At 41.0% G+C, this 18,903-nt stretch overlaps 2 protein-coding genes across 3 annotated transcripts in view; both read left to right on the top strand.

Moving 5' to 3' along the window:
- SLC12A4 (solute carrier family 12 member 4) overlaps window positions 1-18,903 on the top strand; it is a 1,264,335-nt gene that overhangs the window by 352,262 nt on the left and 893,170 nt on the right. The window lies entirely within an intron of this gene.
- Window positions 1-18,903, top strand: part of MMP2 (matrix metallopeptidase 2) — a 210,872-nt gene that overhangs the window by 62,894 nt on the left and 129,075 nt on the right. Inside the window, exon 9 of the mRNA XM_075188829.1 lies at window positions 9,357-9,510. Within this exon, the coding sequence (XP_075044930.1) occupies window positions 9,357-9,510 (154 nt within the window). The remainder of the gene's footprint in view (window positions 1-9,356; window positions 9,511-18,903) is intronic.

Here is an 18,903-nt window from a genome sequence, read left to right as displayed (position 1 = left end):
TTTCTAAGAAATGATGAAAGGAAATCCCATGCTCATTAAAGGCTAGATTTACTAAGCTGCGGGTTTAAAAAAGTGGGGATGTTGCCTATAGCAACCAATCAGATTCTAGCTGTCATTTTGTAGAAAGTACTAAATAAATTAAAACTAGAATCTGATTGGTTGCTATAGGCAACATCTCCACTTTTTCAAACCCGCAGCTTAGTAGATCTAGCCCTAAGTGTTTTCATGTCAATAACACAATATCACATCTTTGCTACCCAGCAGTCCTGATTCATAGTAAGCGGTCAGAAGGTACTAGCCAACCCACAGAAAAAAGGTGCAACTCAGAAGGAAGCAGTTGTAGGTACCATGATGGAGCCTAGCAACAATTGTGCAGTTGGTGTTCGCAGTTTACGAGTGGCAAGGTGGCACCAGTACAAATGGTCAGTTACTGTGACAGAATGGACCACCTATACCTCCCTGCCTGTGGAGGTGCTGAGGACCGCTTGGGCTTGCCTTGCCACCGTCCTCTTTTCTTTACCCCAAATGTGCCGTCTAACCGCAGTAGGAGGGACTTATGCTGCCACTACTGGACTCCTTTGCAGTGTCCAGAACTGCATTCTTCTGGGTAATTCTCACTGCTAGTGTACCCCCTTGCTTGTACACCTTGGGTGGTACCCCTGACCTCTTGCCTTCATATCGGGGTTGCTGTGGATGGTTCCCCCTGGCCTATCACACTGGCCAGAGCTGCTGGTAGTGATCAAAACTATGGTACTGAAAAGCTGGGTCCCAACCTCAGAACAGCCGGATAACGGATTAGATTGATCAAATCACTGAGTTGGGTTAGTCATCAGCAGACTTGCACTGAATGCACAGTTTTGACTAATGGGATATGGAGAACTCTCATTCCTCAGGGTGATTTGTCATGCTTTGTTGTACAGTGACTTTCCTGGATGCGAACTGGAGGCTGTTTGATTTCCATGTTGTTGGGTCTTTAAGTGAAGTCCAGGGGTCTGTATGACGGTGGAATGCTAAGGCATTTGGTACAGTAGGGAAGGTGTAAGTGAGGAGGTCTCCCCAAGTTCTGTTAAATGGGCTTTTGAAATGTTGGGTGGCCAGTTATTTAGAGACCAGGCCGGTGGTCCGTTTGAATATTGGAGAGTTTTGGTACTTGGTTTGCCCCCTTGTCCTGACCAGGGTATTCAAGGTGCAACTTCTGCACTGTCTTGGTGTAAGAACTTACCTGCTCCAAGCTCCTGATCACAGCACTCACTTGTTTACTTCCTGCTTGGTGCTGCGATCATGTGACTCTGGGTGGGACTTTGAAACTCAATGCACTATGTATGGTCAACTCTGACACATTGTCTGTATCAGAGCAACAGGTTGCAAACCCCTGCTTCTGGCTTTCCCTGCACTTTACTAGTTTCTGGCTTGCTTGACTTCATTTTCTGGATTAACCCTTGTGCGGCTGACTTCTGTGTTTATCCAACCCGGCTTGTTTATTGACTATGATTTCTGACTTACTACCTATCCTCCATGCACCAGACCCGGCTTGTTTACTACCAAGCTTTCAGGATCATCCTAGGCAATGCACATCCCCAGTGTATCCGACCCGGATACATCTTTCTTGTACCTTCCTGTGTTTATTCAGTTTGTGCATAGGAACTAAAGATGGTCACTGACCCCCGTGTTTTGGTTTTGGTTTTGGATCTGGATTACCTTCGTGTTTTGGTTTTGGTTTTGCCAAAACTGCCCTTGCGTGTTTTGGTTTTGTTTGGTTTTGTTTTGCAATTTGTTAAAATTATTTTTTGTGGCTAAAATAACTTAATTTAGGTATTATTTTGTACCTACATTATTATTAACCTCACTAACACTAATTTCCAGTCATCTCCATTCAATTTTGGCCACCTCATAGGTCCAGTATGATTTTCAGACACTTTCAAAGAAATATTGCTGCAGTTCTTGCCAGTGATAAGAAAAAGGCCATTGTCATGCCTGGGCATAAAACCAAAAAACCACCTCTTAAGTGTGGAATTATTTTTACACAAATCCTGACAACAGTTGTCCACCCATTTGTAGCATTTTTAAAGCCACACTCAGTAGAGGTAGGGACCTTAACCATCTAGGATCCTCATCCATGTTACGGCATTTGAAGAGAGTTCATGGAAAGCTGTTGGGAAAATCAGAAACTTAGGTTATCAAAAATAACAACAAGCAGTCCACCATCATCTACCTCCCTTCTCTCATCTACATCCCAGCACCTGCAATCTACACCCCCAACACCTTCATCAGCAATATCCCCAGAAGCAACAATTGACTGTTAAACAATCCTTTGCAAGAGCAAGCAAGTATGAAACCTGTCACCCAGTCGCAAAGTGGATCACAGACGCCATGGGTACTATCCTAGTATTAGATCTGCGTCCAATGTCCACTATTAATACAGTTGGTTTAAGACATTTAATTGAGATCTTGTGTCCCTGTTAGCAAATTTCATCACTATACCATTTTACTAGAAAAGCTATTACTCACCTATATCGGAAGGTTCCGAAAACTGTAATTATTAGGCTACAAAGTTTGGTGGAATTCCATCACATTTCCTGTTTTACTCACACAATCAACTTGGTGTTACAGCACTTTTAAAGAATTACATGCCGGAGATGTTGTTTGTGTCCCGAAAAATTTAGGGTCATTTTCTGGTTTCTGCAAGAGCATGTAGGAGAATGCAGCAGCTGCAAGAAGACTAGTATTTAAGGGGAATGTACTTTAGTCCAGCGAAGTAGTCACCTGTGAAGAGAGTGCAGACACGGTTAGCTTGAGTCAAGTGATTGCCTTCATAATACATTTTGACAAGGAGCTACAGAAATTTAACGTATGAAACAAAAGAAAGTAAATGTGCTAACTACATTTTAATTGTAGATTAAATACTTTATTTGGTTCGACAGGATCGAAGAGCTATCAACTTCTTGTAATGACGTCTTCTCCTTCAGTTTCTGAGGCAACTGCTTGTTGGAAAAAAGTTGCTTTCCCAAGACACCCAGTGGTGATGCAGATGAGTCCGCACAACATTTTGATATTTGCTCTGCTGTAAAAGAATTGGCCAAAAATCGTGACAGCTCTGACCTAAAATGAACTACTAATTCCATTTGGAAGGCCATTATCGGCAATTACATCATAGTACACAGACTTCTATGATGGTGGATTCCAGTGGGGATGAATTAGTATTGTTTGAGGAAGATTAGCACTGAACCCTGCCACCTCTCCTGTTTCTGAGTGAGCTATGGTACAATAAAATGTAACTGCAGATTTAGACCAAGACTGTCAGTCCTATTATTTCTATTTCAGCAATTACAATTAGCAATGGAGCAATGGAGCTCTGCTCTTTCGGTGTTACCTATATAACGCTGTAGAATTTGGCAGCAAATTCTACAGACAAGCCTGCTTATGTTCCTCTTCATCAATGACTCATAGCAATAGAGCCATCGTCTTTGGGTGTATATTACACCCAAACCTTATTAGTGCAGATTAGGAAAAATACAGTTTAATCCCTGATAGGCCCTCCACCATCCTTTGCATGTTAATAGTAGGATTGGTTGGAGTTATGGGCAAGGTCACACATTTTTTGGTATAATCTTTCAAACCAGCACATCTGTCAAACTGTTGTGGCCTGCTTGTGTTTGGAAAGTGCAATTTGGTGACAGAACTGCTGCCACTGGTGCCACACTGCATCCACTGGTGCAGGACTTACACAATCAACTGCATCCTCATCAGCGCCCTCGTCGGCTACACAAATCTCCCCCTCATCCTCTTCTAATTCCAAAGTGTCATTTGGTGTACCACCGGCTACATTCGGGCTGTTCAGGCACACATCAGCAGAAATGCCGAAAGGGCCCTTCTTTATGGGTACACTATCAGAGTGGTCACAATTACACATATCGCTCGTGGATGGACTCTCCTCAGGGATTGGTGTCATTTCTGATTCTGAGCATACATTTTCCTCTAATGCCTTACTGTTTTCTTGCAGCTTGGCTTTCACACGTAAGTAGTTGTGCACCAGTTATGGACTCAGAATTACTTGGTCTTGCTTGCTCACGAATGACCTTACAAGAAGAAGGCTCAATAGAGAAAGGCGAGGGCTTCATTCTTTCTTTGCCACTGTGTGTGTAGAAAGGCATGTTGGCAATTTTTTTTTTTTCGCCATTTAACTTTTCATCATTTACAGCTCTTTTTCTCTTCAACACGGTTACATTTTTTTTTTTTCCCCCTGACTTGAAAAGACTATGTACTTTTACATAGGCTTTACCAGATGACATACAAGGAAGACTACCATCAGGACTGGTGCCAGCACCTGCTTGCTGATCCTGCTCATATGTGGACTGCTGTGAATCCATTTTAATGAGACCCAAAACACCTGTAGTGCAAAATATTAAATATATAGTGCTGCTAGATAATGCTTTCAGCACCAGATAAATTGTTGTTTCGCACTGGGGAATATGGGACACCCCAAAACACTTCTAGTGCAAAATATTAAATATATAGTGCTGCTAGATAATACTTTCAACACCAAAAAAATTGTTGTTTCGCACTGGGGAATATGGGACACCCCAAAGCACTTGTAGTGCAAAATATTAAATAGATAGTGCTGCTAGATAATACTTTCAACACCAGAAATATTGTTATTTCACACTGGGGAATATGGGACACCCCAAAGCACTTGTAGTGCAAAATCCAAACTTTATACTGCTGGTATAATTCTATTTCTGCAGCCAGAAAATAGTTTCTGGAGGAGGGAATATGACACCCCAAACAGTTGGTAATGTTTGCAAAAATGCCTCCTCTATCCTCCTCTCTTCCTGCTATAACAATTGCTAGAAGAATTGCTAGAACAATTGCAAGAATAATTGCTAGAATAATTGCTCTCTCCCTGCTCTAATGCTGCCTGCGACCTAACCCTTCTCTCTCCCTCTGTCAAATGTATTTATGGATTTCAAATATATCGAGAACCGAGCTCCAAGATCCGACGACGTCGCAATGACGTTTTGCCTTGATTTCAAATCCGAATTGGCGCCAGAGTACCGAGCCTGCTCTGCGCGATACTCGGATAGGTGAAGTTCGGGCGGGTTCGGTTCTCAGGGAACCATGCCCGCCCAACTCTAATAGGAATGGACTCCTCCTTATCTCTCTCTCTACGGGAGGCTCATGGCTAGCAGTATGCTTGCTGCTTGTAACCTAGCTGTTCGCTTGGGACTCAGAGTGCTTCTACTGTTCTGGATTGTCTCTCAACTGTATTCAGTTGCATCCATTCATCCTACCTCTATCACACCAGGGGGCTACCCTGAGGTCACGACCTGCGGGTTCCAGGCAGCAAAATCCATCCTGCCTTGCGGCGGCTCTTGGGGTGAAGACCAAGGAGTCTGTTAGACTCCAGGCTTTGGGAAAGCCTGTGCCAATCCTGATTGATAGTTTCCCTCAGTGTCGTAACACTTGGACTTTTTAGGTGCCATGGTGTGAGGTTCCTAGAGACATGGTTTCTATTGCCTTTGTTGCTAGGTTGAGTGGACATGTAGCTCCCCAGGTGTCGGATTGGAGGCGTACCAGGGTTGGCTTAGCACCTTCATTAAAGGGTAAGGAGATTGATGAGGAGGCTCCCAGAAGTTATTGTTGACTGGTTGGATGAAGATCTGGTGTTTTAATTTAGCTCGCTTTTGTGAGACCGTGTCTCTGCTCCTGGGATTGACCCCGCACTGGCTTGTTCTATGAGTCTTGCTTTAGCTTTGTGGTTTATCGCTTCTTCTTAATTGATGTAATGGAAATCATACCTGCTACATTATGTTGAATGGGCTTTACGACATTTTCAAGATATCTTTAGAAGATGTGAGCATTTCTGTGATCCATTTTTAGTTGATTGCTTGTTGCAAACACAGTAGTCTCTAATGGACTCTTATTCCTTACCTTTCATTGGTTTTGGATGGTGAGTATTTGTCTCTAAGTTTTTCTTTGAGACTGAATACTTGTCTGTATGGTGAATTTGTCTTGATACTAGTTGGTGGTGCCTTAGTCCCAGGCGAGATACGCATTTTTCTTTTGGATAGCTTGAGTGTTGCTCCTGGTGTTTTGGGAGCTTCGTTTGGGAAGGTACATATCAAATGTTAATTCTGTGGGGCCTTTAGCAGTTTAAACACCTCGATGACTTGTGTGGGACGACTTGTGCATACTAGAGCAATTAAGGAATAATATCAGTAATTTTACAAAATAGGCAAAAAATCAATTATAACCAGGAGCGATTGGACTCCTACCGATACGTTATGCTGCATTATCTTGCCGTTCGTAATTAATTCAATAGTTATTCACAGTGTCTTAGTGTAAGGATATTATTTGTGTAAAAGCTGTGCAGTTCAGAGAATAACCACAGATGTTTTGTATATATAAAACACTCCAATGCCCTTCATGGTATGATTTTAGTTGTCAAGAATAGCATTATGATACATATTGGATGGAATGCCATAGACATTGTACATTAGCCTGTGTTGTATAGAGGTTTGAACCGGACTTAGGCGATCTGCGGAGGAACATAGGTGGCTTTGGTTATGCATATTTGGCTTCATTTGATAATGGTTAGAAATTACTCAGCATTGATGTTTAAATAATGGTTTTCTCTTGCTAATTCATAGGTGTAGGGATCCTTTCATACTAGATACGTTTAGTAAACAGTCTTTAAAAGGCATGTACAGTAGTTGGGTCTTCCTAGTGGGATCTGTGTTACTTAGTCTTTCAGGGTGGGAACTGTACTGGCAGTTTCAGTTAGTTTGTTATGCGACAACAATTGCAGAGCTGAATCAATGGAAGTTCACCTGTTATGACATTATGTAGGGAGACAGAGCAAGCTATAATTCTTTACGCTTACCTGCTGGGCTGACCCATGATGTATGTTGCTTGCTGCTGCTGTTGGGGGGGTGGCATGGAGAGATTTTCCTGATTTTTCCTCACAGTGAAGGACCTGATTGGCTTGTGGCTCTTTAAGATTTTTAAGGTTTTATATGGGTCGCCCCTTTCCTTTCCCCCCACTAGGCCTGCTATGTTTAGTGTGGCTCTATGTGTATTTTCTTTATATTATGCTGTTATTTTCAATTTGTGATACCTCTATATTATGCCATTGTACATGAGGCCAGTAAGGGTTCTTCGGCTAATAGCATGAGCTTTTTCTGGGGGCTAGGGGCATTCATTGGTTAGGCTTTGGAGGGCATGCTTAGATCTTCATTAAGTACTCTGTCACTGAAAGAAGTCAAGGTGGGGTTCTGAAGTACTAGTTATTCATTTGGCTAGGTATGATCTCCTGACGGGATTAGTTCTTATGGCCATAATTAAGTCCGATCTCGATATGGTCCAAACTCGCTGGTCTGATATTCACTTACTTTGGTCAGATATTATCCCCAGGATGTAGAGGGACACTCATAGTGCAGTTTGCCTTGATAAGGCCCATTTTAAAATGAAACAAAACTAGAGAAAAAACAAGCCCGCACTCTGTATATCCCATATTGTATATGGTACCAGCTGCATAGCAATATAAATGCCCATCTATGTATATAAAACAAAAAGACAGTTGTCAACACTTATCCTTTACATTGCATATCTGTGTGTATCTAGCATGAAAACATGAGGTATTAGTTCATATTTTGATCAAAACATTTAAGCCTGCATCCCAGCATCAAGGGCACCTCATTATATGCAGGTCCTACACTGACCTATATGCTTTAAACACCATTAAAATGCAGTTAAAATCAGATGCACTCACCTCTAGCAAGGGCTGGCTTGTGAGCCACACCCACATGTGCCTTAAATAGGCTTAATGGACAGCTGCTATGACAATAAGGCAATATTTTAAAACAAATCCAGAGAAAAAACAAGCCTGCGCTTGGTATATCCCATATTATAATAAGGCATAATATTGCCTTATTATCATAGCAGCTGTCCATCAAGCCTATTGATGGACATCTTCTATGACAATAGCAGCTGTCCATTAATAGGCTTGATGGACAGCTGGGTAGTGGTGCTAACCACTACCCACCGTGCTGGTTGGGCCAGCATGGTGGGTAGTGGTTAGCACTTCTGCCTCACAGCGCTGAGGCCATGAGTTCAATTTCCGACCCTGGGCCGACTGTGGAGTTTGTACGTTTTCCACGTGTTTTCGTGGGTTTCGTCTGAGTGCTCCATTTTACTCCCACAGTCCAAAAACATACTGGTAGGTTAATTGGCTGCTATCAAATTGACCTTAGTCTCTTTCAGTCTGTGTGTGTGTGTGTGTGTGTGTGTTAGGGAGTTTAGACTGTAAGCTCCAAGGGACCAGGGACTGATGTGAGTTCTCTGTATAGTGCTGCAGAATTAGTGGCGCTATATAAATATCTGCTGCTGCTGATGGGATTGTCTGATAAATGGCGAGTACAGTAAGGGCATGTTTACACAAATTCAGCAGAAACACGTATATACATCTGCTTGTGGGTACATCTTTTGCAACAAATAAACAGCTATGATTATTCCTTGGAAGAAATCAGGCACATATGCTGCAGTTGCAGAGCCGTGTGTATTTTGAGATGTGCACAGCTCTGCATATGGTTGGAAATATCCTATTTTTTGTGTGTGAAGTTTTGTAGTGTAATATACAACCATTTTGCAACCATCTCTACTTCACCCTCAGTGTGTGTAACCATTCTCCTTGCTAGAGCGTCAACTGAAAATTATATATAGTTGCCGACCTTGTAACTCTGTCCTCTGGGAGGACAGGTCACATGACAGGTACTTTAAAATGCCTAAATTCACCCCTTTGAATAGTGTGGACGGGGCTTAATGACTAGATTAAGCCCCACCTCCTAATATTCAATGCCGTGAATTTCGCCATTTTTTAGGAGGGTTGCCTACTCTTCCGGGATTCCGAGAAATGATGTATGAAATGATTAAGTAAATTAAGTATGAAATGATACCAAACTCATGTTACACAAACTACCAAACATTTTTGTATTGGTGTTGTATACACTATATACAGATATTTTCAAAACAAAGCTTTATAAAATGCAAATATTATTAAATCAAATCTAGTCCTGCCAGAAATGTACAAAATACTGGTTTCGAAATATGTATTGCCTTAGTGGTCTACTTTAAAAGCACATGGTGGCTATTGTAAAAAGCTTGAAATTCATTGCTTAACTTGATTAAAAAATCCCCAACATGTTACTGTTTACATCCATTGAGAAGTAAATAATGGGCGGAGATTTATTTTAGCAGTGCCTACCATTTACATACATTAAATGGGGACAGGTTATACATTTGGTTTGCACTTTTTAATTGAACGTCTCCTTTGACAACTGTACTTTGCTTATTTATTCCAGGAAGGGGATCTGAGAGTAAACCTGGTCCAGGACCTGGACCAGGACCAGGACCATCTCCAACCTTAGGCCCGGTCACTCCTGAACTGTGCACCAAAGACGTTGTATTTGATGGGATTTCACAAATAAGAGGGGAAATTTTCTTCTTTAAAGATCGGTAAGAAACATCTAAGATGAGGTCTGACCCTACTATTATGTCTCAGGCAATTAGAGTATGGAATATGGCTCACAGGTTAATGGTAAGAGAGGGCCTGGATCCAGACACTACGATTTGGCACAATACTATGTTACTGGAACTGAATAAACTAAGTGATAATATATTTTTAAACAAATATGGGGTGTCAGCAATAGGTCATCTCTATCAATGTGGGGTATTTAAATCTTTTACTCAATTCAGGCAAGACTTTGGTTTACCACACTCTACATTTTACCGTTACTTACAGCTCAGACATGCTATTCAATCGCAATATGCTGGCTTTCCTCCCACACTTCAAATTTCACTCATTAGAACTTCGTCACAAAATATAGATAGGCCTAGAATTATCTCCACTGTGTATACAGAACTAAATTATCATTACGCATCTGATAGTCTACTACCCCTTAAAATAAAATTGGAACTTAATGTCAGAGGAAAAATGGTCCCATATCCTAATAAGTTTGAAAACAGCCACGTCATGTATTCGCTATCAACAAATTAATTTATACATATTACATAGGGTCTATCATACTCCATGTTCACTGGTTGAAATTGGGAGAAAACATGACTCTGAATGTCCAAAGTGTGGGTCAACGGTTTGCAACTTCTGGCACTTGCTATGGCAATGCCTAAAAGTAAATGATTTCTGGACCAAGGTATGGGTATGTATTTGCAATACGGTGCAGAGGGTTCCTCCTCTTACACCAAAGATATGTTTATTTGGTATTTCCTTGGATGATAGTTTCTCTAAAACTCGTTGTCAAACTATCTTTACCCTCACAACCCTAGCCAAGGTTATTATAGCCCGCATGTGGATGGCAACGGATGCCCCTGATTTACAAAAATTTTAACCTCTTGTGAATGACACCATGAATCATGAAAGGTATAGGTATACGGAAAGACATGCAAGACACAAATATGAAAAAATATGGTTTCCCAGGTATTCCTCAAAATAAAAACTACACAGGTCTGAACCAGGTCTGAGCTAGACCTTATTTAAACTCAATTTCTCTGAATTGTCATCCTCCTCCTCTTTACAGCCGTAGCTCCCGAACACCCACTTTATTAAAATATAATCCCGTTCCAACCGCTCCTTCATAGTGGGAGCTGACGGCAAGTTTTATAAATGTCCTCAATAAATGTATATATACAATGTATATATATATATATATATATATATATATATATATATATGTATTATACATATATATATATATATATACATATATCTATCTCTCTCTCTCTCTCTCTCTCTCTCTATATATATATATATATATATATATATATATATATATATGTCTACGCTTAATCAGACACCCTTTAACTCTTTCCCATTAGGACTTTGTTACAAAATATGGATAGGCATAAAGTTATCCTTTCACCCTTCCTCTCATTAGTCTATGCAACATGGCTATAGCTATTGAATACCCGCTATTTATGCGGTACGGCTTTATCTTGTGTTTTTTTTTTTTTAAATTTGTTTAATTTCATTATATTATGTCTGTTGTCTAAACTTTACAATAAAAATTATTTGATTTAAAAAAAGTTTAATTAGCTACACATTTTCAATGTTTCGATATTTAGAGATTATCGCTTTTATAATAATCAATGTTTTTTAGTAGTCGTTGCAAACTCTGTCGGCATTGTGAGTGCTGATGAAATGACTACCACCGCATGTAACAAGTACAAATTAACATTTTGTCACATCAGGAAATTACTTGGGTAACAAAAAATGTTAGTTAGCAGGAAACACCCACAAACTTTGTTACAGTCTAGCAACTTTGGTTTACTTAGCAGGGGAAGCACACAAAAAACATAAAAAAATCACAAAAATAAAATGTGCATGTCCAGGAGTCTATCACAATTATATAGACTTTGATTACCAGTAAGGAGGCCTTGTACCTTTATACCCACAAGATACACTCAATTTGCTCTGTACCAAACACATTTTGTTTAACCCAAACTAAAAGAAGTTATTTAGCTTGTTGTAGCCTAAATACGCAGTGGCCCCTACCAACTGCTCATTTCAAGGCATGATTTTTCAGATTTCACTACAAGTGAATGCAGATGGATACAAGTTTTTGTTTCACATTGGGTAAAAAATAACTGGAGACAAACAGACTGTGAGTGAGACTGGACTCCGGGAGACTCCCGAATTTTTGTGAGTTCTCCCGGACTCCCGAGAGAGAAGGCAAAAATCCCGGATCCAGGTGTCCACGCTGTTGAAGATGGCGGGGGCGGGGCTAAACGTGTCATTGTGGCCCCGCCCCCTCTTTCGATTGGCTAAACTGGGTAAATTGATCGACAGGGGGTGGAGCCTAACGACGGCCCGCTTGTGGCCACGCCCCTCGACGGACCCCCTCCCGGACAGATTCCTGTAAAAGTAGGCAAGTATGGTCAAGAGTGACACTAAAGCAGCAGGCATAAGAACCTGAGGAAATTGTAGTTTTAGCAGTGAGGAGGATGAAAAGATCTCTTTTGAACAGCTTTTGAACATAGATGGGGAGATAGCAGAGAGATAGTTGGTACACAAGATTGTAGTGAATAAGAGAAGTTAGGAGAGGAGAGGTAGATTTTGGTGTTGTCAGCACAGATGTGGTACTGAAACCTTAAAGGGCAAATTAGTTCACCAAGAGAAGAGGCGTACAGCAAGAGAAGCAAGCAGAGGAACCTTGTGGGGCTCCAACAGTTAGAGTGAGAAGAAGAAGTTGATCAACAGTGATCAACATTGCCAAAAGAACGCTGGTAAGTCCAGGACAATGTGTATGGAGAAATGGCCTTTAGACTTTACTATAAGTAGATCATTGATCACTTGTGTGAGGGCAGTCTCAGTAGAATATTGTGAACAAAATACAGAAAAAGTGTAGGGATAACAGCGCTGCTCTAAAGATATGTAAAGCTGCCAAAGTGGGTCTGTGTGGAACGAATTCCAAACTTCCCAATATAGATCAATGTAAACATAATATTGACCCACGGCGCTATGAATCAAAATGTTTATTAACGGAAATACAGTAGGGCTATATGGCAAGGATGAATGCTTATAGATATAATAACAACAGGAGGCACTTTAAAAATAACCAGAAGGGTTTATTGAATATCCTATAACTCAACGGTAATGTTGGGATGAAGCTATAAAATAAAAAATGGTAAATTAAAATAAAAAATAAATGAAAAGTTAAAAAATGAAAAAATAAATAAAAATAAAAATAAAAATATGTATAAGGTCAAAATGGATGAAAAAATGAAAATTCAAAATAACCATATAAACAAATCCAAAGTATGTAAGACGAGGAGGGAAAATAACGTTCTAACCTCTGGCAGAATGGTCAGAAAAAAACAGCAGTCATGTATACTACTGAAAAACACAGTTCCAGCGATAAATATAAAAGATGAAGATTACCTCTGTAAAGATCTTATAGGAGGTTCAATAACAGTGTCAGAGTCCGTAAAGCACTCCAAAGCTATGAACGGGGGCTCTCTCCTTGCGGAGACGGTGCACCGCCGACTGTAGCTGGATTTCAGTGAGCTCACCTTCTCTTCCTGTATGTTGGAACGCAAGCCTGCGTTCCAAACGCCGCACTTCCGGTATCGGACAGCCTGGATATGCCTTAGCGCTGTGTGATAAAAATCCACACATTATATTTTTATCCCTGAAGAAGCCCCCGATGGAGGGGTGAAACGCGTTGGCTACTAGTTTTTATTAATCTTTACTAAAACAGGTTTTACTCCTGTCTTATTTATCTACTTATCACACAGCGCTGAGGCATATCCAGGCTGTCCGATACCGGAAGTGCGGCGTTTGGAACGCAGGCTTGCGTTCCAACAAACAGGAAGAGAAGGTGAGCTCACTGAAATCCAGCTACAGTCGGCGGTGCACCGTCATAGCTTTGGAGGGCTTTACAAACTCTGACACTGTTATTGAACCTCCTATAAGATCTTTACAGAGGTAATCTTCATCTTTTATATTTATCGCTGGAACTGTGTTTTTCAGTAGTATACATGACTGCTGTTTTTTTCTGACCATTCTGCCAGAGGTTAGAACGTTATTTTCCCTCCTCGTCTTACATACTTTGGATTTGTTTATATGGTTATTTTGAATTTTCATTTTTTCATCCATTTTGACCTTATACATATTTTTATTTTTATTTTTATTTATTTTTTCATTTTTTAACTTTTTATTTATTTTTTATTTTTTATTTTAATTTACCATTTTTTATTTTATAGCTTCATCCCAACATTACCGTTGAGTTATAGGATATTCAATAAACCCTTCTGGTTATTTTTAAAGTGCCTCCTGTTGTTATTATATCTATTAGCATTCATCCTTGCCATATAGCCCTACTGTATTTCCGTTAATAAACATTTTGATTCATAGCGCCGTGGGTCAATATTATGTTTATATTGTGAACAAAAGCCTGATTGAAGAGAATTGAGAAGGGAGTGAGGGAGAGAAAGTGAGATAGAAGATTGTAGACAAGCTGCTCAATTAGATCGGAGGCAAAGGGGAGGAGAGAAATAGAATGTTAGGATAAGTGAATGCAAGTGCACTCCATGGAGCCCCCGACATGACCTCCTGGTTTCCAGGATGTCTGTAAGGCTGTTGGATTGAATGTGCAGGAGATGACATTATTGCACTTGTGCTGTGCAGGGGGCTCGTTTTGGCTGCTCCTCTCCCATTGGCTGCCTGTTCCTTTTTAAACCAGGAAGTTCTGTAGCATGGAACTGGTTATATCTGCTCTATACTGAATTTTCTGGTTCTTACTAGATTTCCTATCTTGAATTTATTGTAGACTTAGGACTAGATTTACTAAACTGCGGGTTTGAAAAAGTGGTGGGGATGTTGCCTATAGCAAGCAATCAGATTCTAGCTATCATGTTGTAGAAGGTACTAAATAAATGAAAGCTAGAATCTGATTGGTTGCTATAAGCAACATCCCCACTTTTTCAAACCCGCAGCTTAGTAAATCTAGCCCTTAGTGTTTGAAATCTGAGCACTCTTACTGTCTCCCACCTGCCTGACCTAGTGCCTGGTATCTGACCACTCTCACTGTCTGCTGCTAGCTATACTCTATTCCTCCATACAAACCATCCTCTCTGTCTGCCTGCTTGGCCTCTTGGATGGGAGTTCCACCTGCTGGCTTGCACTGCATCATTGGAAGACCTCTATACTGGGTCTCCTGTATTATTGTCTCTGTCTGTGCCACACGGTTTCTCTAAGTGTAAAATTGTACTACTAGGCTGTGGATGGAAGCGAGTTTGTTACTACAGATCTCACATTATATGGTGCACAGTAAAAGGGGAGTGGAGGTAGTTGAGAATGATATGTGGATAAGGTTAAATATATTAGAGGCGTTAGGATAGCAGTTGCAGAAAGTGAGTAAGAAAAGAGAAAAAAAAAAGAGAGCAGGTAAAATTGAGCAATTGCAAAGTGGAGTGATAGGAGAAATATGTATAAATGTGTACTATTTGGGGTAGTTATTGAGCCTGTGGTGAGGAACAACTGACCCAGATAGTGCAGGACAGTGGTTAAGGCTCCTTTAACATGCACCTGTAAAACTGATAAGAACACATCGCTATTCAGTCATGGATTAACCTGGTACATAGACAGTGAATCCACTTTGTTCACAGTACAACATCAGAATCACTATAAAGAGAATCAAAGAAAGTAAATTCCATTTTTGTTTGAGAGGGCTGGGTTAGAATACTGATCTTTAAGTTCAGGAGCTTTGTAAATGAGGTATATGAACCCACTTGTGGAACAAAAATTCAGCTGTAGTCACTGCACACAGGGTATGCAGCATGGCTTGATTTAAAACATTCAAACAGATAACAATCCTTGAGGATACTAAAGAAACAGGACGGAGAAAACACAGGGCCACAGGTAACACATTAAGCTTACATTGCCTGTTTCTTAGTAGTAAGGAAGCCAAAAAGTAGGGTACAAAAAGAAACAGCCTTATGTGCTGGCTGAGGGTACATGTGTGCTCTATTTTAATATATATATATATATATATATATATATATATATATATATACCGTATGTCCCCATGTATAAGACGCACCTTTTTCCCCTTTTTCTAAAAACTGGGTGCGTCTTATACAGTGGTAGTAGCGCTTACCCTGTCAGATGCTTCCTCTGTCCGGTAAAGTCTTCTTTCTTCTGTCCGTTCTTATCCTGATGCTGGAAATTCGCTTACCGCCCTCTTCGCGATGACCGGATGTGGTGCGTGAACCGCAGTTGGAACGCACACTTCCGGTTTCTGCATTTGGCATTTTTTCCAATCAGGACTTTGTCAAAGTCCTGATTGGACATCCGGTCATCGAGAAGAGGACAGTAAGCGACTTTCCAGCATCAGGATTAAAATGGACAGAAGAAAGAAGACTTTACCGGACAGAGGAAGCATCTGACAGGGTAAGGCAGAATTAGCAATAGGGTTAGAACTCCGTCTCTCCTCTCTGTACCCGCTGCACAATCACTCTGTGAAAAAATTGAGCATAATTGTTTTTGTTTTTATCCTCAATTATTTCACATGATTTATTGGAGCGTCTTATACAGAGGAGAGTCATATACATGGGGAAATACAGTGTGTGTATATATATATATATATATATATATATATTTACATATATATATTTACATATATACACACCCACACACACATATACATACATACATACACATACATATATATATATATATATATATATATATATATATATATATATATATATACAGGGTGATTCAAAAGTCGCAGTACAGGGTAAATCAAATCAGATTATTTCTGGGACAGATAGTGAAAGGGATGGTAGAAATCAGCAAGAAGTAGGCCGAAGCTTAAAAAACAGGGAAAACAGGGCTAGCGAAGCAGGCCAAGAGGTTCAGAGGGTGATGGAATAGTAGAAGGAGCACACAAGGAAAGAGGGCCCTGCTCAAGAGAGCTTACATCCTAAAGGAGTGATAGGAGGGAGACACAAATAGGGTGGTACTAACTGGGGGAGAGAGCCAGGACATGGAAATTAGGAGGAGGACTGATAGATTTGAATAAAGAAATGAGTCTTGAGGACACGCTTGAAGCCTTTGAGAATAGAAGCTAACCTGATGGAACGTGGATGATCGTTCCACAGCAGGGGAGCAGCCTGGGCAAAGTCCTGAATACGAGAGTGAGAGGAGGTAATCAGTGAAGTAGTGAGGCGGCGGTCACAGGCAGAGCGGAGGGGGCGGGTAGGAGTGTAGGTAGAGATGAGATTGGAGATGTAGGGAGGGGAAGATTGACTAAGAGCTTTAAAGGTGAGGGTGAGGAGTTTAAATTTAATTCTGTTAGGTATGGGGAGCCAATGTAGTGACTGTTGGAGGTTGACTGCAGAGACAGAGCGGCGGGAGAGAAAAATGAGGCGGGCAGCAGCATTGACAATAGACTTAAGAGGGTCAAGGCGAGAATCAGGTAGGCCAGAGAGAAGGAGGTTACAGTAGTCAAGGCGAGAGATAACAAGCGAGTGAACAAGGGTTTTCGTAGCTTTCGATGTGAGAAAGGGACGTATCTTAGATATATTCAGAAGGTGGAAGTAGCAGGATTTTGAGAGGGACAGAATGTGAGGCTTGAATGAGAGGAAGGAATCAAGGATGACCCCAAGGCATCGGACTTGGGAGACAGAAACGAGGGTAGTGTTATTAACAGAAATAGAGAGGGGGGGAGGTGGGAGAGTCCTGGAAGGGGGGAAGACTATAAGCTCGGTCTTGGAAATATTTAGTTTAAGGAAGCGTTGGGACATCCAAGATGAGATGGCCGAGAGACAGGAGGAGACACGAGACAGAAGGGAAGGGGAGAGGTCAGGGGATGAAAGATAAATGTGGGTATCATCAGCATAGAGGTGGTACTGGAGGCCAAAGGAGCGGATGAGGACACCAAGGGAAGAGGTGTAGAGGGAGAAAAGCAGGGGCCCAAGAACAGAGCCTTGAGGAACGCCAACAGATAGGGAAAGAGTGGGTGATGTAGAATCATGAGTAGAGACTGAGAAGGAGCGGTTGGTGAGGTAAGAGGAAAACCAGGAGAGGACAGTGTTACAAAGGCCTATAGATTTGAGAGTTTGCAAAAGGAGTGCATGGTCAACGGTACCGAAGGCAGCAGAGAGGTCAGGAAGGATAAGAATGGAATAGTGTCTATTGGATTTAGCGAGAATAAGGTCATTAGTGACCTTAGTGAGGGCAGTTTCAGTGGAGTGGAGGGTTCGAAAACCAGATTGGAGCGGGTCAAGGAATGAGTGAGAAGAGAGAAAGGAGGTGAGATGGTTGTAGACAATCCGTTCAAGGAGTTTGGAGGCAAAATAAAGAAGCGAAATAGGGCGGTAATTAGAGAGAGAGGCAGGATCAAGGGATGGTTTCTTGAGTATGGGGGAGACAAGAGCATGTTTAAAAGAGGAGGGGAAGATTCCAAAGGAGAGGGATAGGTTGAGGAGGTGTGCAAGGTGGGAGCAGGCTTCAAGAGAGAGGGAGCGGAGGAGGTGGGAAGGGATTGGGTCCTTTGTGCAGGTGGAGGGGGGAGAGGAAGAGAGAAGGGTATGGACTTCATCTGCAGATACTGGAGTGAAGGAAGAGAAGGAGGGTGAGCTAGCAGGAGGGGAGGGGGAGGATGCCACTCTGCGCATGCGTAAAGAACAAACAAACAACTTTATCAAGAGTGACAGTAGTAAGCACTATACAGTAAAAGTGCACTTGTGCAATATAAGTAAACTGATCGCTAGTGATGCATAAATAAAGCTATACACCAGCGATTATGCTACAAGAACAAAGCTAATACAGTTGAACAACATCTACAAATTATGAACAATAATATTTATGTGCAATGAAGGTGCTAAAGTAATAGTGCAAAAACATTTTAAAGTTTTATTGCATTGAAAAAGGGGGGTACATTGATATGTAACAATAAATCAATGTATTGTAGGCAACTAGTGATGTCACAGATATCAATAATCGTATTATAACAATATACCGAACTATGTACACTGAGTACATAAACCATGGCTTTTTGGTAAGAAACTCATAGATAAAACATAGATAAAACATGAAAGTCCATATATGAGAGCTAATGAGGTACCCAGAAAACTAAGGGTCTAAAAATCTAGTAACATCTATAAAAAGGGGGCTATCTCATAATTCTCATTTAAGCCTGCAGGGTCAAGGTACCCAGTTGGAAAATCCTGAACATTAGGCGTTGGGAAATCTACGTTGTAGATCTCCCCCCCTTGAGTTTAATGAGACGTTTTCCAAGGCCATAAATGTAAGACATTTACCATTATGTTTCTGTACAAAATGTCTGGAGACAGAGTGACTTTCCATTCTATTTTTAATATTACGGA

Source organism: Mixophyes fleayi, chromosome 10 (genome assembly GCF_038048845.1).
Source record: "Mixophyes fleayi isolate aMixFle1 chromosome 10, aMixFle1.hap1, whole genome shotgun sequence".
Classification (NCBI taxonomy): domain Eukaryota; kingdom Metazoa; phylum Chordata; class Amphibia; order Anura; family Limnodynastidae; genus Mixophyes; species Mixophyes fleayi.
Note: the sequence above shows the minus strand (reverse complement) of the source record. Positions and strands in the feature narration are given on the sequence as shown.